This window comes from Lissotriton helveticus, chromosome 8 (genome assembly GCF_964261635.1).
Source record: "Lissotriton helveticus chromosome 8, aLisHel1.1, whole genome shotgun sequence".
Taxonomy (NCBI): domain Eukaryota; kingdom Metazoa; phylum Chordata; class Amphibia; order Caudata; family Salamandridae; genus Lissotriton; species Lissotriton helveticus.
The window spans coordinates 1,657,715,279-1,657,738,351 of record NC_136069.1 but is presented as its reverse complement, the minus strand read 5'-3'; the positions used below and the strand labels follow the sequence as shown (position 1 = coordinate 1,657,738,351).

Below are 23,073 nucleotides of genomic sequence, written 5' to 3'. Positions count from 1 at the left end.
TTCTTCCTTCTCCTAAGGCAGGCCCCTCGTGGCAAGATTTCAAGTAGATTTGTTTCCTCTTTGCCAGAACATTTCCTTCCGATCACCTTCATGGTTCCCTGTCCTCCTGTTCTCTTAGCTTCACCGCATGTCCCAGAACTCTTCCCCGTCCCTATAGAGGGAGTTGTTCAGATGCAACGTGGGACTCTTCTGCTAATGGTGACTTTGTCTTTACTTTCACAGAATAACTTTGCAGGAGGTGGAGGGTGACATACAGTACCTTTCGCAGCGGGTCCACCAAGCCAAAGACTACATGAAGGAGGAGGCTGACCTGAGACAACAGATGGAGACCTTCTTGCAGGTGTGCCAGGGTAACTGTGAAGAAGGCGGAGGTTGAGACAGTCCTTCATAATGGAGGCTGGGGCGGTTCTCCTCCTGTACGTGGCTGGGGCGGTTCCCCTCCTGTACGTGGCTGGGGCGGTTCCCCTCCTGTACGTGGCTGGGGCGGTTCCCCTCCTGTACGTGGCTGGGGCGGTTCCCCTCCTGTACGTGGCTGGGGCGGTTCCCCTCCTGTACGTGGCTGGGGCGGTTCCCCTCCTGTACGTGGCTGGGGCGGTTCCCCTCCTGTACGTGGCTGGGGCGGTTCCCCTCCTGTACGTGGCTGGGGCGGTTCCCCTCCTGTACGTGGCTGGGGCGGTTCCCCTCCTGTACGTGGCTGGGGCGGTTCCCCTCCTGTACGTGGCTGGGGCGGTTCCCCTCCTGTACGTGGCTGGGGCGGTTCTCCTCCTGTACGTGGCTGGGGCGGTTCTCCTCCTGTACGTGGCTGGGGCGGTTCTCCTCCTGTACGTGGCTGGGGCGGTTCTCCTCCTGTACGTGGCTGGGGCGGTTCTCCTCCTGTACGTGGCTGGGGCGGTTCTCCTCGTGTACGTGGCTGGGGCGGTTCTCCTCGTGTACGTGGCTGGGGCGGTTCTCCTCGTGTACGTGGCTGGGGCGGTTCTCCTCCTGTACGTGGCTGGGGCAGTTCTCCTCGTGTACGTGGCTGGGGCAGTTCTTTTACTTTAGAAGACTTTCCCATCACAGCCGAAGAACAAACCCTGACCTCATAGCCCACCATCACCACTGTTGCAATCACTGCTACCATTAAAGATCATCCACTTAGGGGAGGGGGGTTAGAGGGGGGGGTCATTTGGCCCTTTCGTCCACCAGGCCTTCACCAAAGGACTCCCATCAGTGACGCACTAACACCTATCTTCATCGCCTCCATTGACTCAGCCACGTTCCTGGACACCTGAAAACATTCCACAGTCAAGCCCCTGCTCCAGAAACATCTGTTGACCCAGCCATGCTTTCCAACTAGAGACCCCCTCCTCACACACACATTCAAGACACTTCACAAATTAGGCCCCACCTACCTGAACAGTCTCACCTTCTTCCATCAACCACCCAGGCACCACCGCTCCACTGTACTCTTACTCGCACAGTCCCACACACAAACAGAACCAGATCAGGAGGATGGGCTTTCTCTTACATTGCTTCTAAAGCGTGGAACGGCCTCCCCCAACACATCTGGGCTGCTGCCTCTCTTCTTGAAAACAGCAAGAAGCTGAAGACCTTGCTTTTCAATTAACCACCCAGCCATAGGCACAGGGCGAGGCACACACCTGTTCAGCATCAGGATACCATCACCGGTGATGGTGTGCTTTCCAAATAATCTTAACATAAGAATTGGGGCCAGGGCTGGAGTTTCGTAGTTCTTCTCCTGCAGAAGGCTTGGGCAGCCCTCCTAGACGAGGCTGTGGCTGGTGTATTTCTCCTACAGATGCCTGGGGGGTCCTCTTGGGTGAGGCTGGGGCAGTTCTACCCCTGCAGAAGCCTGGGGTGGTCCTCCTGGGTGAGGCTGGGGCAGTTCTCCTTCTGCAGAAGCCTGGGGTGGTCCTTATGGGTGAGGCTGGGGCAGTTCTCCTCCTGCAGAAGCCTGTGGGGTCCTCATGGGTGAGGCTGGGGCAGTTCTCCTCCTGCAGAAGCCTGGGGTGGTCCTCATGGGTGAGGCTGGGGCAGTTCTACCCCTGCAGAAGCCTGGGGTGGTCCTCCTGGGTGAGGCTGGGGCAGTTCTCCTTCTGCAGAAGCCTGGGGTGGTCCTTATGGGTGAGGCTGGGGCAGTTCTCCTCCTGCAGAAGCCTGGGGGGTCCTCATGGGTGAGGCTGGGGCAGTTCTCCTCCTGCAGAAGCCTGGGGTGGTCCTCATGGGTGAGGCTGGGGCAGTTCTCCTCCTGCAGAAGCCTGGGGGGGGGTCCTTTTGGGTGAGGCTGGGGCAGTTCTCCTCCTGCAGAAGCCTGGGGGGGGGTCCTCTTGGGTGAGGCTGGGGCAGTTCTACTCCTGCAGAAGCCTGGGGTGGTCCTCATGGGTGAGGCTGGGGCAGTTCTCCTCCTGCAGAAGCCTGGGGGGTCCTCATGGGTGAGGCTGGGGCAGTTCTCCTCCTGCAGAAGCCGGGGGGGGGTCCTCTTGGGTGAGGCTGGGTCAGTTCCACAGAAGACTGGTCGGTTCTCGTCCTGGGCAAGGTTTGGGTGGTTCTTCTGCTGCTATTCCAGGCAGATACACATTAACTGGCTGTTCACATATGGAAGCTCTGCTCTCAAACCAACACTCTGCTCTGACTCCTTAGATGGCGGAAGTGGAGCTGGCGGAGGTTGAGGCGTTCTTGGGAAGGCTCTCCGACACCAAGATGACCCTGATGGAGTTTTTCTGTGAAGACGAGTCCCTCTTCAAGCTGGAGGAGTGTTGCTCCATCTTCAAAACGTTCTGTTTAAAGTTCCTCACTGCAATCAAGGTGACTTATATGCAGCCTATGCTTTTGCATGGGTTCATGTTGGTGTTTGCGGAGCAAGTGCAACTATTACTATATGTATAGTCTATAGAAGATGTGATTTGTTAAACTCCTTACTCATCTTGCATGTTCTTGATTCCTATAATATTTTATAGACTAGGAAATTCATGTGCATAATTTTTGTTAGAACATTGCCTTGGTTCTCTCCCGATTAGATTTTTCCAACTCCATCTACTTAGGCCTCCCCCTAGGTCTGTCTAAACGCCTGCAAATCGTACAAAATCAGGCGGCTAGACTAATTTTTAAAAGCAACGGTAGGAGTTCAGCGAAACCTTTGTTGGCCACTCTTCATTGGCTACCTATAGCCCAACGGGTAACTTTCAAGATAGGCTGCTTGGCCTTCAAGGCTCTCCATGGAAAAAGCCCTAAGTTTATCAACAATCTCATAAACAAACATGAACCGACTCGCAATCTCTGCTCTGCCCACCTGTCTCTTCTCACTTTGCACTCCTTTAAAAAGAAACGCCTTGGCGGATGCCGATTCGCTCATTTAGCCCCGAAGGTTTGGAACTCTTTTGCCTTGTCACTCCGGAGATGCACTAATCTTTTGGAATTCAGGGGTGCACTGAAGACCTGGTTATTCAAGCAAGCGCACGGTTAGGTTATTGTAGTCCATCTTTCTCTCCTCCAGCGCCATGAAACCTCTGGGTGCCCGTGCGCTTAATAAATCTTGAATAACATAACATAAAATAACATTGGAATGTTGGGAGCTCCATTGAAGACTCCGTGCTTCTATGGGCCACTAAAGGCTTGCAGAGCAAAATTCCAATGTTGTTTTCAAAGGCCACTCCGAGCCAGAGGGAATTTAAACCCCTCGAACTCCGAGAGGCCTGTGTTTTATTTGTTGGAACATTCTGCCCTTTAGTGGCAGAATGTTCTAATAGCCTTATAGCCCTTCGTAGCTGGGCTATTAAAGTCCTGCTCCCTTGTTAAAGTCCCTCGCCTTCGGCTCGGGCCTTTAACGCTGGAGCGGGCCTTTAATAGCTGGTATAGCCCGCTACAGCGGGTTATAAGCCTATATTACAACCCCTATTGGGTCCTCCTGATGTGGGGGAAGCCTGCCCTCCCTATGAAGGACTGTCTGGGTGCGGCGCGGCTGCCTGACCGTTCCTACTGCATGAGCGGCTTCTTTAGAACATGAGCCGGGCAGACTTAGTTCTGTTGCTTCAGATGCTATTCTAGTCGGTGTCTGGTTGGATCTAACATTGCGCTTGTTGCCAGTGCAGCAGAATTCTTATGAACTTTTCCAAAACTTTATTACTATAACCTGTGGATGAAGGACTTGTAACATTGCTTTAAATATTAGCACATATAACGCTGAAAGAGGCATTTTGATGATAAATTATGTGGAGCCCTTGGAGTGTTCTGCTCCATACAGTACTAAAGCATGCTTGCTGCTTCAGGCAATTGCACGGTGCAGTGGCGCGGTGCAGTTGTGCGTTGCAGTGGCACGGTGCATACCAGTGTTGGTACTTCTCGAGGGTGTGAATATCTTCTCAAGTGGCAAGTAACTCGCCCTTTCCCTGAATCCCACACTGATATATAAACTCATTTTGTAGGACTCCTGAAAATGAAACAATTTTCTTTCACCAGGCATGGCTTTTTAACCTAATAACCTGTTTTGCTTGTTGAGGTTTTTCAACTTGGTTATTATAATTCACTTCAAGTTGAAGGATCATCTGCCAGGCCTGTCACTTGGAGATGTTGCATGCTGAGCAACAGCCATTACTGGTGGGGAAAGCTCGGCGTGTGGTGGGGGAAGCTCGGCTGATTGGGGGAAGCTCGGCTGGTGAGAAACGTGGATAGATCGCCCCAGATGGCAACAATTGTTACAGGTCCATGGCCTATGAGGAAGCAGGATTGTGTCTGCTAATGAATGGTGGTCACAGGTGGGTCACTTGTCTTTTCAGTTGCCTCCCAAGGCTGCTCTTGTGGTTAATCTCCCTATTGCGTAAATATTTATCAAGGACCCCCTGAGTGCATGGAAATAGAGTTCCTAGACCAGGGAAAAGCAAATAATTTGATATGTATCAATCTAGGCAACAGAGCGTAACGAGTGGTCGAAATGAACTGAGCTAAAACATTGTTTTTTTGTAAAAAAGGGGGAATTCAATTTTATTCACAAATTATTAAAACACATTGAGATAATAATACACATTTACAATTTACATTAAACACATGCAACACAATAAATTGAGAATACACAACAACATTGTTAAAAAGAAGCAAATAATTCAACGAAATGAAGGTTACATAAAATGAACACAATTTTTAAGAGAAAAGTGTGGCTAAATTAATCTCTACGCGCGTTTCGGCGAACCAGCGCCTTCTTCTGGAGCAGCCACGATAGTATTTTAAAAACACGAAATATATTGCTGTAATTCGATGACGCAATCTGGTTTGTACGCCCAACGAGTACCCTTTCTTTGTTTATGTTATGTAGATATTCTATTTTAATTGAGGTTTGCAGATGGATATTCCATAAACACTGATGTGATTCGTTGGTCTCGAATGTTGATTTAAATTTCTATATTTCCTTAATTAAGGAGTAGGGGTTCATTTAGACCCGCCGCCCGGAGTTAAAAAGTAGTGGCCGCTGTAATGCGTATTTATGTGAAACTGGTAAGGTATGATCCTCCTGATGTGGGGATAGTTAATTGTGATGATTGCCTTTTTGTTTGCGCTCAGAGGCGGTTGGTTCAGATGATTTTAAGATAACTCCCTGTCCAATAGATATCAACAGGGCTCCAAAAATCCGGCGGCGGGACACGGGGGTTCTATGCTCCTTCCACGAACGATGGCCAAGGGTACTCGTTGGGCGTACAAACCAGATTGCGTCATCGAATTACAGCAATATATTTCGTGTTTTTAAAATACTATCGTGGCTGCTCCAGAAGAAGGTGCTGGTTCGCCGAAACGCGCGTAGAGATTAATTTAGCCACACTTTTCTCTTAAAAATTGTGTTCATTTTATGTAACCTTCATTTCGTTGAATTATTTGCTTCTTTTTAACAATGTTGTTGTGTATTCTCAATTTATTGTGTTGCATGTGTTTAATGTAAATTGTAAATGTGTATTATTATCTCAATGTGTTTTAATAATTTGTGAATAAAATTGAACTCCCCCTTTTTTACAAAAAACCAATGTTTTAGCTCAGTTCATTTCGACCACTCGTTACGCTCTGTTGCCTAGATTGATACATATCAAGTTAATCTCCCTATTGACATCCAACCACAGGAAACCATAGTGGTGTTTTTGTGTGGTGTGACCTCCTGAGGTGCTTACGTGACATCAGAGTGCTTGTTGCTATAGCAACCTTGGACTAGCCATTGTTACGCAAGCAGGTGTTGTCAATGCCAAAGGTTCTTATATAGTGCCTTATCACCGCAAGGTCTCAAGGCGCTTGCTTTGGGAACCCGTCCTGGCTTTTCCCTGTGAGTTAACCCGTACTGGGCATCCCCAAGGTGAAAGCCAGGCATCCCGCCGTGGGCGGTCGTAGTGGAGATTAAGCAAGCTATTGCCCAGAGTTGCAGAGTGTGAACCCGTGGTTCGAGTAGGCACCGAAGCGAGAATTATCGAGTCCGTGGACATTTGGGCTCAGGACCCTGCCGCATCGGGAATTGAACCCTGGTCCCGGGTCTGACTTCTGCTTCACGGTCTGCCTCCTCTAACCAGTGAGCCACACTGCTCCACTAGTGTTGGCACCCTAAAGCGGCCTGCTATGACGAACACAGATGACCTGTCGAGAGCATTTTCTTGGTGTTTCATCAGTAATGAGCGAGCTGTGGCTCAGGAGAGTGAGGCGACCTTCATACCTTGGTTGATTCTCCAGAAGGTTTTGCCGCTGATTGAGGAGATGCCACAGAGCCACAGCACGCACAAAGTCTAGAGCGCCATTCATTCGCATTTGGAGGGAGTTTGACTATTAGGAAACACAAGTGCATCTCTGTGATTCCCACAGTCCCACATACATGTGGATTTAAACACAGTTCAGCCCCTTTCGCTGTTTTCCTTTCCAAAGCTCCATTTTCTCAGGAAGAGTGCAGATAGTGTCTCTCCCCTTTATCAATTCCTGACCAAATGAGGGTGCAGCACATCAATACAGACAGATCTGCTGTGCGCTTACACTTGTCACTACTCACCCTGCTGTATGTGCCTACACTTGACTTACTAGAGCTTCACATGGTTAAGTTTACTATTTGGCTTTTCTGCTCTGGATTGTGTTTAGACAGAGTTGGACCATGTCCTAGACCCTCCTGAGTTGTCCTGGCCTCAGGCCAGTGATTAAACTACTTTCTCTGGTTGTGCTTGTCGTTCACCAGGTTTCCTGGGACTAAGTTGGTAAAATGTGTTTAAATCCCCCAGCTCTGAGTTCTCTGCTACTTCTCAAAGCATCCATTTCAGTAGACTGTGATGCCACTATATTCTCACACTGCGTTATGAGTAATGTTGTCCAGCTCTATTTGGGATGCATCTTTGTAACTCTGTCTTTTGTTCTGCAGGAAAACAAGGACCGGTTGAACGCGGAGCTGAAGAGGGAGCGCCTGGAGAAGCGCCGTTCCATTGCCACATGCTCGACCCTCGATAAGGACATGCAGGATGTGGAGCTTGAGTTCCTGCTCATGCGAAACCCTCGGCCAGGTCCCAGGAGTCGCAGCCTGCGAGCACCAAAGCTTTCCCCACCAGAAGCAAGACCCCGTACCCGCAACCCGAGCAGAAGCCCGCGCCCAGTACCACAGCCCAACAAGCCAGAAAGCCCTCCAGCTCAACAGGAACCAGTCCCTGCTCCTACAGAGATGGGCAGCACACAGGCCGTACCCAATACAGAGGACCACGTTGAGGACCGCTGTGCTGCACCCCAACCACCTGGCGTGCCTGAGCCTCCCGGCGTTTCTGAGCCCCCTGGCCTGCTGGACATTGCCTATATTGCAGAGCCTATTGAAGAGGAAAGCTGCAGCCCTCCTGTTGACAGCACTGAACAGAACCCTGATGAGGTACAAATTCAGGACCGATCATTCAGCAGCCAGGACAGTGATGGTGCATTGGCCAAACTTCTCCGGCGACACACAATCAATGTTCTTCCATACACGGAAGAAGACAGAAAGCGTTTATTGAAATCTTGCACAGTCCGAATCCGTCCTCCTCCACTCTTCCTCCTGGGCAGGGCCCGCTCGGTGGAGGAAAATGCAGAGCTGGTGGAAGGTCAGTTGATGTTGGGAGGAGCAATCTCAAATTTACACACCAACGAGATCGGTGAAGAGGTGGCGTGCCCATCCCCCCGCCCTGATAAACTTGGTCTCTTTGGGCAGGAAATGAAGTCTTGGATCCCAGATAAGATCCAATCTCCAAGGACACCCAAAGTGGGAGCGGAAAAACACCTCAGCAGGGTGCCAGCGTTTCGATATGGGGACACTTTAAATAGGAAAGACTACACACTGACCCCAGAATCTGGTAAGCATTTGTGGGCGAAGAAGAAAAGGGACAGCCAGAAGCCTTCCACCGAAGGCTCTGCCATTGTCAACTTTTTCAAACGCTTTAACGATAACCCCGGGAGATCTCCAAAACTGAGGGGATACGAGGCGTGCGAAAAGAACTGAGAATTTTATGGTGACTTTGATGTGAGCAGTACCCTGATCTCACAGGGAATTCAGGGGGGATAAACTTTTCAAGATATCTCTTACCTCCAAACACTGGTGCTGTGGAGTGGGAGGGTGGAGATCTGCCCGTTGGATTCTGCCAATCCTCTGCCCTTTTCACATCATGCCAATGGGGTGGAGTGTTGCCCATGCCCAAGAGCGGCTGCCCACACCTGCTGACTCCAGACCTCCATAGACTCTTCTGCAGCTGTTGAGGTCTTTCTTGGGTGAAAAAGGTGCTTGTTCTCACAGAACTATTTTAATGAAGGAGATGGGGTGGAGTTGTTGATGGTCCTTCAACCCTACAATCCAGTATCTGATCTCTCAGGTGACCAATCTAAGACCGCCGTTTAGGGTGGGCTATATCTCAAGATCTCTCAAGCTCATCCATGGCATATTGACCACGAAGTCCTTCTCAAAAAGGGCAAATCGCATTAAAGAGTCATTTTGCTTGTGGAGTCTAGCTGCACGTTGATGGCAGGTCCAGGGGAGACCTCCAAACATGGCGGGAGTACCTAAACATGCACTTATTCTAACTGTTTTATGACACCGAAAGGCTCATCAGCCCTTCACCATGAATGTCCGTTGACCTCTTGCAAGTTGGATAAAATCTGTTTGTTGGGTGGGAGTTGAGGGCGGAAGGGAAGCCAGTTGGGCACCCAACACAAGTGCCGATTGAACTCTTCTGCGTGACCTGGTTTAGTTTTTAAGCACCATCACTGTAGGTATGCACTTCTTCTGCCATGTTACTTTTTGCCCTGGGGGGTGATGCCCCCTAGTGAACTGGGCAGAAACTACAAGGTGCCTTTTGTATTAAAAAACACGTATTTATACACTTATCTACCCCCCACCCCACCCTGGTCCCAGGTTGCTCATGACAGATGCAGGCCTGGCCAGAGGCTAGGGTGGCATTTTAATGGACTGCGAATGTAAACCGCCTCTGAATAAATGTGATCTACATTTTAAGAGCTGCTGCAGTTTTGTCTTGTTTTCTGAAGGTGAGGGGGGTTACTTTGGGCCGTAACACGCTCACTAGTATTTGTATTCAGTCTTCACCTTACCACGGTGATCTATTCTGTGCTAATATTTTCACTTGGCAAATTAATTTTGCTGCATGACTTAGGTCACTTTCTTTGGTTGTCTGAAAAATTGTCACTTTTTTGCCATTTTATAGTTTTTCTCACTGATTTGATTGTTTTCATTCTTTCTCTAACGTGGTCATCTGTCTTAGTTTGGTATTCCCGCCTGTTGTGGTTTGTAATCTCCTCGGACGCATGTGGTTAACTCCACACCAGTCTTTTTTTTTGTTTTTAATTGGCCTTGCTCATTGACATTGTGTGGTATTTCTGTAGTGTTTGTGGCGTCTTGTGTTGTTGTTACATTTTTCACTGTGAATGGAATGTGAGTGACCAGATATGGCCTTTAATCAATAAAATTATTATGAATTTCTGGTTTGCATTCTCTTGTATTTCTCATGTTCTGGTGGCGTATGTTTTTCATCTGAGTAGGTTATTTCCCCACAGACTGACTGACTTTCGAGGAAACTTCCTGCGGATTCTGGGCTTGAGGAGTGGAAGCACAGTTTTTAAATAACAGGGTTCAGGGATCACTTCCTATAGCAATGTGGCCTGTACACGCGGTTACGTGGCTACCCGGGTCATTTAAAATGTGGGGTCATAAGATAGTTTTGTGTTATGGGTGAGGAGGGAGTAGGTCAATGAACCTGGTACATTTCAGTTAATTTCTTCAGTACTTAATGTGAGCCGGTGGGGACGGGACTCTTTAAATTGTTCGGCAAGTGGCAGCCCGCGCGCTATTTAGAGTAAATAGAAATGTCCCTTGATGGTGACTGCTCAGGCATTCACCTGGGCATCAGTTGGGTGATGGGACATCATGCTGTAAGTTGCACTATTTCCGTGTTTGAAAAGTAAACCCAAGGCATTATGCACACTAAGGACATGTGCAATTATGAAGTGGTAATTACTACCATGTACTGCACCAAAGTCTTGCTGCGATCCATTGGTGCCGACCACCAGCGCCCTGGACCACCCAGTCTCTCCATCCTGGGAGTTATCCAGTGCTAGCACAGACTTGCAGGTGGCGGCCCCCACTCGCCCCTGAAGAATGGACTCCGCTCCATCACAACCAACCGAGTAAAGAGGTGGATGGGGAAGACTGTAGGGCCTCCCTTCAGAGATGGTTTGGGAAGAGCTCGCCTTGCACCTCTTGGCTCAGTTTCCAAAGTGTTATCATGTGTGAGACTGGTGGAGAGAACCAAGGCCACACAGTGACCTATGACCTTCCTTTCATTACCCACCAAGTATCCTCTCCACATTTGTAGTACTTTACATCATCCTTGTTTTTACCTTTGAAATTTGCTCTGTATATGTGTGTACATATTTTAAAAAACTAAGGTTAAAGGGACGTTATAGTTAAGTTGATGTTTTACCCACACAAACCCATAGGGATTCAGCAGTTCTAGTTATACTTATAGTTATATTTGTTACGGTATAACTCCTGGCCTTAAGTTACTTAACGGCACAAGTTAGTTTTTTCAGGTAAGTATAACTGCTGAATTTCTATGGTTTTATGTGGGTATAACATCAACCTAACTATAACATCCCCGTAACCTTTGTATTTTTTCAGTGATTTATTTTGTATTTTAAAAAAAAAAAAATTCAACATAAAGTAATGTCTAATTACTGTACGTTAATACAACCACCGTCGTGCTCTGCCTTTGGCTGTGTGCAGTAGGGGTATGGTGTGAGTGGGTGAGAATCCACGAGTACCCACAAAAAACAAGGGGAAACAAAAATAATTCTCTAGTTATGCCAGCCTCAGGGAGACGTAGGATGTTGGCACATATGGAAATCCATATCTACAATTTTTTGTGGATATGGATTTCTGTCCATATCCTTTGGGTGTGTGCATAGAAAAGACTATACACCACCCCTGGAATGCCCCTGATGCAAAGCAATGGAAGACAGTGTGCAGAATTGAATCAATTTTGGTTGCATACAAACACAAATCATAATTTGTGTTTGCTTCTACAACCCCTATCAAGCAGAGGTTCTATTTGGCAACAATCCCCTGCTAGGCTGGTCCACTGCCTGCCCCACCAACTGTACATATCCCCCTCCTCCCTCCGATTGGCCAGGAACCTGGGAGTTCTGATAGATGCTAAATTATCCTTCAATTACCAGATCTCAGCTAGGATTAAAACCTCCTACAGGATTGTCAAAATGTGAGACGTTTTTTAAATTTCTGCCCTGGGATACTCAGAAAACAGTGTTCCAATCTCTGATTCTGTTGAGACTTGACTGAGCTAATGTCCTGTACCTCAATCTACCTGATTACCTGAAACACAGACTTCAAAAAGTCCAGAACAGGGTCATATGTCTCCTGCTTAGCCTGCCTAAATGCTCTTCATTATCTCACTACCACAACCAGTTACATTGACTGCCAGTGAAGAAAAGGGAAATCTTTAAAGGACTGACAATAGCACATGCAGCCTTATACAGGACTGGCCCTAAATACATTCCGGACAGAATGATCCCCTACTGTCTCAATAGATCCATGAGACCTCTATCATCTCTTCTGCTGCGTATCCCACCTACCAGACAGGACAAAATGGGGCGGCTCGGCCTGCTCAGTACTAGATGCCATGTATTCATGAGAAGGCAAAAGACACACAATTGATGGACGTAATGCAAAACATTCACCCCCTGTCAAGAGATCTGGGTTTAACCCATCATTCTTTTGCTCACCATGCCGCCCCAGTTTAGACCGGCTATATGCAAATCAGTCTTGACCCTGTGCCTCATGGTAACAGTCCAGCCCAAACCGCCAAGCCAGGTACTCCCTGGACCGGAAACAAGCATCCTAGGACCGGTTTCGGGGTTTGAACCCTCTTCAGCCAGGATAGCTTGAATCCAGTGGCACAGTTAGACCAGGAGCCACGGCTGGGCATAGCTGGCGCACTTGGGGCGAGAAAGCAAAAGAACCTTTCGTAAACATCTGAAAGCCCACCTGTTCAAGGACTGAGTAGGCCTGCCTGTCTTGAGTCAAGCGCCGGGACCCTCTAGTTGTAGCTGCACGCTTTATAAATCCCACAACTCATTCATTCTAAATACCAACCTGAATTTTGCATTGAGTCTGCGTTAAAGTAATTCAAACCCAACACAATGTTTGTAAATGTGTCCCAAATCTATTGTTTGAAGTTCACTTAAACTTTGCTTACCTTTCTTATGAATAGCATACTAAAGACACTAACATAGACAGACATCAAACCTTTTCTATTTATAAACCCATAGAGTTGGTTCTCCTAAATAAAGGAACTTTTTTTTTGGGGGGGGGGGGAAGAGGGGGGGCTTAAAACTTTTAAAAACATTTTTGGGGGAATCAACTTAAAGGAAAAAATGAACATCTGAACAGGGAGATTCAACAAATATTTCTCTGGTGGCCCTAATTTTTGCACGCCAACTTGTCACTTGCAAATGCACTCTGCTACGCCGCAACAACCATATTTGTGCAATTATTGCAGTAGTACATGATCATGTGAGGGTATGTGGGATTGATATCTTTGCCACTCCAGCACTACTGAGGGCACACTATCCCAGCTGCAACAGATCGCCCAAAGCTCCGTGTGGACACTGCCGCTCCTGTTCGCGTCTGCACTCCACCCCAGAGAGCTGCCTTGGATGCATCGCCCACATGGGCTTCCTTATTTCTGAAGTGCTGCAAGAGGATGTTTTACTGTGCCTCTGTTGAGCTGTATTTAGCAAAGATTGCACGTTCTAATCTTTGCCGAAACTTTTTTTTCCCTTTGAGAGATAGTAAAGAATTGAACAGTGGGATGTGGGTTTATAGGGGAATAGGGTGGGAAGTAATTTAATTGCCTCAAATTGTAAAGCGCTCTGATATCCTTCGGGTTCAAGTTTGCGCTATGTAAAACTTTATAAATAAATAGATGGTGGACTCCTTGGTTGTCCTCTGCTTCACCTGTTTTTCTCTTTAACGCTTTGCCTCTCATTTGCAGCTACCATATTTTATTTAAGGAGCTAATACCTCAATTCCCCCCCCAAAAAACTAAATCAACAAGATGGTGCTGCACAATATGCGGGTACACACCAGTGCTACTCCCAATTGAGGTTCAAAGGTTTGGAATTTCCCTGTAAAGGAAGGACGACAGTGGTTTTTAATCAGAGGTCTTTCATTTGTCATAAATTCCAAGGTACCATTTTCAGGTACAGCGACACCCAAAAATGAGGAAACTTAAGACACCAGGTATCCTCCTAAATGATGCCTATAAGAAAACGTTTATGCCGAAACAAATAAAAATCAATCGTTCATATCAAACACAACTTTTCAAAATTATTAATGAGTTCGCAGACCCGGAACAAGAATTAAAACCTACACAGAAGCCCTGTGGGACCTACCCAATAGTGGAGACCCAGGAAACCTCTGGAAAGTCAAAAACTCAAACAGAAAACAATTACCAGTCATGAAGTTGAAAAATTGAAGCACATTACTAAAAATGTACTAGCTCATACAATCACTGAAAAAAAACAAATGGTAAAGCTACGTTCTAGTTGGGTAGCAATATTACTCACACCGTAATGTTTTAAACATGAAAAATTACTGGAATTCACCAGTTATTTATTTTATTTATAAAGAGTTCAGTGAGCTAACTATAGCTTTCTGCCCTCGCAATGCATTGATTATGACCTTACCTATTACATCCCTCTGTCTCAAATTACATCATTGATGACCTCATTTAAAACATGATCTTCAGATTGCACTGTAAAACATTACAGTATTTTGCATATAAAAGTAAGTGCTAAATGCGCCAAAATTATGTAACATATATATTAACTAAAAGTGTGTGCATGTTTAAAATAGTAATAGCATTGGCCTGTAGAAGTGTTTTTCACACTGATAAATGTAAATGGTGCTCATTAAAACTACTAGTTAAGGTTTTAGCCCCAGCAATAATTCAGGAACAAAAATATGCTATGCACATATACTAAGAGTTGAGAGATACTTATAAGACAGGTTGAATGTAATCAGTGGGTTGCGCTCAAGAAATTAAGTGAAAAAATAAAGCTACTCTTAAAAAAAGTCACCCATACATTAAAGTAAGCAAGGTGACATGATAGAGCAGGCCTGTGGTGCTTTGAACAAACTGAATAAATAGGGCAATTTAATTGGGGTGGGCGAAGCTTGCTCTAGTCTAAGATGGTTGCTTGACTCCCGAGCTCCGCCAAGCCGGCAAACAATCCTGCATATATCCTGAGCCCTTAGGACACTGGAGTGACAAAGACTAGCGGAGGCTGGGGGCAAAGCAGTCTGGCACCTGCTGACCGCCTGTGAACGCGGTCCGTGGCCACACTCTGATAATACAGAGGCGGCACCAATAAGTAAGTCCAGGCCGCGAAGCACCGGCCTAAAGTAGCGCATTCCTCCGGGCGACGTCACTGTGCGTGCGGCCTGAGGACGCGTAGAAAAATCAGAAGTGCTGTAATTGCTGACACGCGCTGGAATTGGGCCTGGCGAGTGCTGCCGATGTACACGGCTGATGGTGCGGGACTGCGCGACCTAGTAGAGGCAGCCTGCCCGGAGCGGAGGCCGAGCTGCGGGACCGGAGCTGCTAAATCGCAGAGGTGCTCTGCAGGGGACTATACGGCGGCATTTCCTTCTCCCGCCCCGGCCGGCGGTGGAGGGAGGGCGCTCTGGCCTATGTGGACACCTTGTGAAGTTACTATCTCAAGGCCCGCATCGGCACCATCGGCAGCGCGCCGTGAACATTGCGCCGAACTTTGGCCAATGCTGGAGGGACTCCCATTGTGGCCGTGGTGGGAGCGGGAGACTGGGAAGGCGTGAGGCGGAGTGCTGCAAATTCGACTGGGGCCCTATGGTGGACTCGCGCTGAGAAGTCTGGGCCAGAGGCAATATCAGTGGACATGCACTAGGTGCTGACAGGGCTGCGTGGAATGGCATATATGGCTGTGAATAGCAACTGGTGAGCCCGCTCCCCCAAACTGGCGCCCCACACAGGAGGCCACCCATGGTGTGGAGCAGGTATACAATGCGACGCTCCCCCTCCAGAATTGAAGCATGAAGGAGCAGGCGGGAGTCAGCAGTGAGAGGAAGCGTTAATATTTACGTGCGTGGAGGCATAGTAGAGAGTGCGGCCAGCTTTGGTAGGCGGTGCGCACCAATCTTTGCAGACGTGGATTGATAGCCTGGCCGTTGGTTGAATTTTGGCAATTCCCCCTCAGCTATGTTGCCTCTGTGCGTGCTGAGACGCACGGGCTGAGGAGCTAGATAACGCTGTGCACTCCTTAGGGATCCTTTACCGCACGGGAGGCGGTGATTTGTCCGGCAGAGGTCAGTGGGGTCGCTGACATACCTTGCACAACGCGATGGGTAAGCCAGACCGCCACCAATCCAAGCTACCCTACACCCAGACTCTGGCTAAATCCCAGGAAAGAGGAGCAGGAGGCGAAAGTAGACCCTGTACGCCCACGGAGCAGGATCAAGATATAAGAACCATGCTGAAGTCCATGGAGAAGGGTCTGCAGGAAGGCATCACCTCCCTAGGGGTGAAGATGGATGCACTCACGTATAGACTGGACAGAATGGGTGAGAGGATTGATAAGCATGCAGAGCGGTTAGACATGTCTGAGAGAAGGATTACGGAGGTAGAAGAAGCGCAAACTACCGTCGACATGGAACATAAGCAATTGGGCAGAGTGATACAACTGCTACAAGATAAAACGGAGGACTTGGAAGCCCGTTCACGTCAATGTAATGTGCGCATCATAGGCCTTCCAGAGACGACTCAGATAGGCAAGATGGAGCCCTTCATAGAACGCATGCTGGTGACCATGCTGGGAGAGGAGACCTTCTCTAACACTTTTATCGTGGAGTGTGCGCACCGAACATTGGCCCTTCGCCCGAACCCTGGAGCACCCCCGCGGCCTATAATAGCCAAACTTTTAAACTATTGTGACCGGGATGCGGCCCTGCGGGCTGCCAGAGAGAAGCAGTCGCTAACCTACGTGGGATCCGCCATCTCACTGTATCCTGATTTTACAGCCAGAGTTCAGGAGGCGAGGAAGCACTTTGTCCCGATGAAACGACAATTACGAGATCAAGGGATTGACTATGCAATGTTATATCCAGAAAAGTTGAAAGTTAATAGAAATGGACAATCGCTAATATTCACGGATCCGAAGGCATTGCAGGAAGCGTTGAAGGAATGGACTAAGGAACGGAAGAAAACCCCAGAAAGAGATCAACTGGATGAGGCTTGCGGCGGCTTGGAAGACCAGGACTGAAGGAGAATCTGGGTCTGGAACTGTACAGGTATTCCGGCGCCTGATGGACGTATAGCTGCCGGCTGGTGAAGCCGGGATGAGACTTAAGTACTGTGCTCATATCGAACCCTTTTTGATGGCTCGAGGCAACCTCCACCCACATGTGGTAACACCTTGTTTGCTATGGTTCTCGGAGGGGGGAGGGGTCTTCAGGGACAGCAATGTCGCGACCTAGTTGGGGGTGGTCCGCTGTGGGAGGGTTGGGCGGGAAGAGGGGAGGAGGGCAGTTTCAGTTCATTGTTTAGAGGTGCAGGCCATTACTGTTTGAACATCAGAATCTATGATTGTCTTTGTGGTGCAGAAGGATGAAGTACTCAGCTAACTATGAAAGATATGTCTGGTGAAGCTGTTATGGAAAAGGCTGTCAGTGGTCTGCACGTGTTAACATGGAATGCGCATTTCCTGAATGACCATCGTAAGCTGCGAAAGGTTTTGAGCTATTTGACTAGACATCAGGTCGATCTGGCTCTGATTCAGGAGATACACCTGCCAGTGAATAGTCCCAGGCTGCAAGCAAGGGGGTTGAAGGGACAAATTGTTGCTGCTGGCTTTACGACTCATTCTAGAGGGGTGCTGACCTGGGTGAACCCGAAATCTAAGTACGCACTGAGTAAGCTAGCTGCTGACTCAGAAGGGAGATACGTTATTTCAAAGTTGGCTGGGAGGGGTATGGAACTTTTGGTCGTGAATGTTTATGGACCTAACTATGATTGCCCCGAATTTTTTTAGAAGACTTGCGGAAGTAGCACGAGGGTTTCCAGGTATTGACGCAGTATGGGGGGGGGGATTTCAATATGACCAGATGCCCAGTTGTGGATCGTTCAAATGGCCCGGTCAGATGTCAGGCTAAGGCGGCCCTAGCACTGGATAAGATATTGATCAGTGACGACCTAGTAGATGTTTGGCGAAGTCTATACCCTGGGTCAGGGGGGTTTACACACTACTCGGCCTTTCATAATATACATACACGGATAGATTATTGGTTGGCAACGTCGGCACTGCTTGCACTGGTTCGGAAATGTCAGGTATTGCCCCAAACTCTTTCGGATCACTCCGCTATATTGTTAGTGCTCACATCGCCGCAGAAGATTCTATCCCCGTTGACATGGAGATTCCCGCCGTACTCCTTGCAAGACCCTAATTTCCGTGAAGAATTGCATGAAGCGATCGAGACATACTTTGAAAAGAACATAGGGTCAGTGGATAGCTTCCAAACTGTTTGTGAGGCGTTCAAAGTGTACATTAGGGGGGTGGCTATGAGAAAACTTTCTGGCATACTTCGCTCGATTCATCAGAGGCTGTCTCTATTGGAACGGCAGCTGGCAGATTGTGAGGAACAGTAGTTGGCGGGAGACACTGATGCGACCAGAGAAGAAATTAATGGGCTACTGTCAGAGTACCAGGTAGAGGCGGATGCTGAGGTGAAGCATATGGGCAAATACGCGACAGCCAGAATGTATGGTGAACAAGACAGACCAGGTAAAGTACTGGCTAATATGGTTAAACAACAGAGGCGTAAAATAACGGTCACGGCAGTTAGATCACAAGAGGGGATACTACTCGAAGAAGAGGTTGAGCAAAGGTTTCGGGAATATTACTCCGATCTATATGCGTCCCGCACGACTGGGAGTGAAGAGGAGATCCTCGACTATTTGGAGCATATCCAGCTCCCGTTCTTCACGAACGTGCAGCGTGTATTCCTTATGCAGCCCATAGTTTGATGAGATCCGGGACGCCCTAGGTGGGAGGAGGGCGGGTAGCGCTCTAGGAGCTGATGGACTAACAGTCAGTGTTTATAAGTCGTTTCTGGACCTACTGCTGCCGCACTTGTCCGCTTTGTTTGTGGATATGTGCGAAACAGACCAGATGCAGAGGACAATGAGGGAAGCACTAATAGTTGCAATTCCTAAACCAGATAAGCCCCCAGAGGAGTGCAGCTCCTATAGACCATTGTCGCTTCGAAACGTTGATATCAAAATATACGCCAAAGTCCTAGCGACTAGGCTGGCTTTATTGGCCCCGGACCTAATAGTGCCGGAGCAAGCAGGATTTGTGGCAGGTAGAAATATTACGTATAACTTACGCACGGTATTTGGAGCTATTCAGCATACGAAACTGGATTTGAAGGCTATGGCAGTGTTCTTAGACATTGAGAAGGCCTTCGACTCTGGAATGGCCATTCCTGAGGGTGGTGCTCTCGAGACTGGGGCTGGCACTGTATTTATGCAGATGGTGTCGGTACTCTATAATGACCCGTACGCACGCATTAAGCTTGGTAACCGTGTCACTGAACCTAGTAAGATACGCAGAGGCACGCGACAGGGCTGTTCTTTGTCGCCCACACTATACGCCTTGGTCACCGAACCTCTGGCGTGTGCGATGCGTGAATACCATTCCCACAGGGGACTTAATTTCCCCACTTACCAACTAGTCATAACGACTTATGCTGATGACACCCTGCTTAAAAAAAAAGGCAATTTAATTAAATGCAAACATTTCTGCAGTTCTGTGAAATATATGGGACATAAGTAGGGGTGGGAGTTTCGCCCACTCCAAGAAGTGACGCAGAGCATAGTGTTTTCTCTTGAACGGCTCACCAACATTAAGTCGGTGAGCTCTTGCAAGAAAAAAATCACATGCTAGACCTCCTCCTGGCGAGATTTCTCAATGCTGGCAGTTGCAGTGTGTTGCAACCACATGAGAACAATGTCTACTCGAGCATGAGAAATCAACAATGCCCTCTGGCACTACACACAGTGTAAGTCGCACAGATTTTACAGTGGTGCGCAAACTCTCTGTGCTAAAAATCAGTGCGAGCAGCGTGACTTAACAGACTCCCCCATTAGCAGAACTCCAGAGTGCAGCAGAGTATTTCTGGCACTTCGCAGAGTTCCACTGAGAAACTCTGCGAACTCCGCCCAGACATAAAACATTGATAAAGAAGATGTAACAAGTGACTAATTCACTTTCAAGCAGAACAATTCAGTGTGATTGTTAGTATTGTTTGAATGGTGTGCCATTCTCATCCTCTTAGCCCCGCTCCCTCAGAGCACCCAAGCCCCGATGGAAGGTCATGTTCACCCTGCGCACATCCTGCCCACGTACTTAACCCTTCATGGATAGCTGACCACTTGTGGGTAATCAATCACACACGGGTGGCCTAGTACCTTGTGTGCACGGTCTTCACTCTTATGTACAGCTCTTACGCACAGCTCCTTATGGAGATCCCGCTCCCTGCAGATACTCAGTCCTTCTTAAGAGTCCAGCATGTACTACATATAACCTTTTGTTCTGTAGCAGCCTTTTAGTGATAGCCAACCTCTCACAAGGTCCATCTAAAACATGGCTTGGCAAGTCCTGTCGCACACGACAGTCTTCGCCCTGTGCACGACTCTTAAAATATCTCACTCCCTTTACATGCCCATTGGGTGATCAAGCATTTTGCTAATAATTACAACCATTAGCAATAGAGGCTACATAAAACTGGCTCCAGATGTACCTTGCTGACTACCTTATCTTTATGATAAGCATATAGCAAAGTGTGACATATTGGATGAAGTCACCTGCAATATCTGTCATTTGAGATGTCAAGTGTTGTCATCAATGATGTCACTGTGCATGACATGAGTGATTTAATATGCGGTCATAAGAAGTGCAAGGCGGGGTGCATGTTCTAGTTAGCTCACTGAACTATGACTGAAGGACTTGTGTTTTTGGAGTTTAAAAAGTTTGGCATGCCGGCATTGTCCCCAGAAGATAATCAGCAAGTTAAATGTAGACCCAATGTTATATGCTTGGCCTCTTAGCCGTAAACAACCCCCACGTCTTTTTGGGTTTGCTTTCAGGACATGGGGACAGAGTCCTAACTTTACCGTCCAACATCTCTGATGTTGAGGCTAGCCAATCCAGATTATATTTCAATCTTGTGGGCCCACGCGAGTCCAGCGGCGCTGAATATCACTATTTTTGTTCTTTAATTTTTCAAATATTGACTGAACAGAATTACACCTAATCACAAAATGCTTTTTGAATAACCATCTAGCTTTCTTCCAAATTTAGTTTTAATTCTGTTCATAGTCTAATTTTCCCTATGGAAATTGCATAGGGGCATAGCATTTAGGACCACCCCATTTTTTTCCTCAGCCCCTGCTTGACTGATCACCCTGAAACCTTCCAGAAAGGAAGGAACTGAGGTGGATGAAGGTTTTTTGGAGGAAATGTTCATGAAGATTTTGTCATATGACACCAAAATGTATTAACAAAACAAGGCTCTTCCCATGGAAAGCCTGACCTAACTATACCGGCACAGTGGCAACCACAAGTGTGTAAAATATATACATATTTACATTTTGAAGTGAAGTTAGTAAGGTGAAAATGTCAGTAAAGGAAAAAAAAGATTTTCAACTAAAAAAATACTGAAAATAACCAGTTCTAGTTTGCTGGGCTAACCTTTGCATTGGCCCATACTATGATCTGCTTCTAAACCTTCCATATTACGTCACCCATTGCTTGATCCGCAGGACTTGCAATTTGCATCGGGCCCCGCCCATGAGGCCAAAAGTTGCCTCTCGTGGGGGGGACACGCATATGATCTGCCTCAAACAAATCCGCAGCTTTTCTGTTCATGTGACAGCCAGTTAATCAGAGCACTCACTTCAGAAAAGCTGCCCCACCAATCAGAAGGCTCAAATGTTTGAATTTCAGCCCAATGTCAATCTCTATACATTCTGAGTCTTAATATCTTAAAATACTTTAGTGATTTATAACAAATCACTACACACACTTTCTGGGTAAAGATCGAGGTTTCCCCCAAATGTTGTGTAATTCCATTCAGCTGTTTTTGCTGCAAATCACGGTCTAAAATTCCCTATGGAAATTTCAATGAGAAAAAAGCGTTTTGGGACCCTCTTTTTTCTAAACCGCTGCTTGACCTGTCATGCTGAAACTTTACAGGAAGGAGGTGAGTAAGTCGTCACTGGGTAGTTATAATTAGGATTGTGTTTCCATAGGATATGCATTCTCTGTGTGTAATAATGGTGGCACTGTTTGACGAATCTCCACAAAACCTTTTCAAAACTCTTCTTTTTAGGGCTCGGCCTACGTCCCACGAAGTGGGCGTGGCTTAAGAGTCCTTTTCTGAGGACTTCGAAAATCTAACCTAAGAATTCCAGAAAAACACGTGATTTTTGGTAGTTATTTATGGCAGCTGCATGGCAATTGGGCCTCGCATGCCTGTGTTTTTAAAAGGCAGCACGCAATAGGCCATAGGCTGTAGAGTTGCTCCGCTTCCTGCATATTCCGTGCGGACACGAGCAGCATAAGGCCGTATTTCATCAATTACCAGCTGTCAGGGGCCGCGGTAATTGAAGCCAGATGCTCGGCGCGCATTCACCACTTTCCAGTTACTTTTTTTTCAGCTGTGTGCGCGCATGCTGGCTCCCTGCCAAAGCTTGTGTGTGTAGTGGAACGGTGAGCACGATGACTGCGCTGCCACCCCCGTTGCACTCGCCCCAGGCCCCCCCTGGTCGTGCGTTCAGCACTTTTCAAAATCACAGCATTTCTGATGGCATTGTATTTATAAAGTAAATGTTTTTAAACGTGGCTCAATCAGTTTTCTCAGCTGGCCGGGTGGACTGAGGTGCCAAGGTTCAGGTTTGTGTGTCTGCAGGGCTGCACTACAGGAAGTGCGACGCAGGCTGGTACTCTCCCCACCCCCTGCCTCAGGCGCCCAGCGGAGTGGGTGACATTGTGTGGGCACCTGTCACTTCCCCAAGCACGGGGTTGGCAGGTCCATGCCACAGTTAGCTGTTTCTATAGACGGCGCCACTCTTTAACTGCTTTCCTGTCTCAAATACGATGCAAGGTTGTCTGTGTTCTTTGCGATTTGTCTCTATCCTCTGATGTTCTTTTAATTGTGTACAGTACTCGCATAGCGCTTAGGTAAACCCAGGGCTCTTCCAAGCGCTCAGAGTGGGCCAGAGGTCTCATGCTAGTAACAACCATTGCGTTTTTTGAGAACTGCTAAACAAACAACGCGCTGCTTGTGTGATGTGTAAATTAATCTGCGTGCCTGTTTTTTTAACAGAGCAGCTATGGGTGTTCGCCTGTTTCTAAGCGCTATTAAATGTGTCTTCTTAGCTAATGGAGACACAGGGTGATTGCAGTGACCAGAACTAAGTCAATAGGGTCAAGTGG

At 47.7% G+C, this 23,073-nt stretch overlaps 1 protein-coding gene and 1 long non-coding RNA gene across 2 annotated transcripts in view; one reads left to right on the top strand and one right to left on the bottom strand.

The window, feature by feature from the left end:
• Positions 1 to 9,946, top strand: part of LOC144773595 (FH2 domain-containing protein 1-like) — a 43,565-nt gene extending 33,619 nt beyond the window's left edge. The window contains exons 9-11 of the mRNA XM_078658723.1: positions 223 to 340; positions 2,641 to 2,805; positions 7,364 to 9,946. Coding sequence (XP_078514849.1) covers positions 223 to 340; positions 2,641 to 2,805; positions 7,364 to 8,458 — 1,378 coding nt within the window. The 3' untranslated portion in view covers positions 8,459 to 9,946. The remainder of the gene's footprint in view (positions 1 to 222; positions 341 to 2,640; positions 2,806 to 7,363) is intronic.
• Positions 1 to 23,073, bottom strand: part of LOC144773598 (uncharacterized) — a 435,153-nt gene that overhangs the window by 40,553 nt on the left and 371,527 nt on the right. The window lies entirely within an intron of this gene.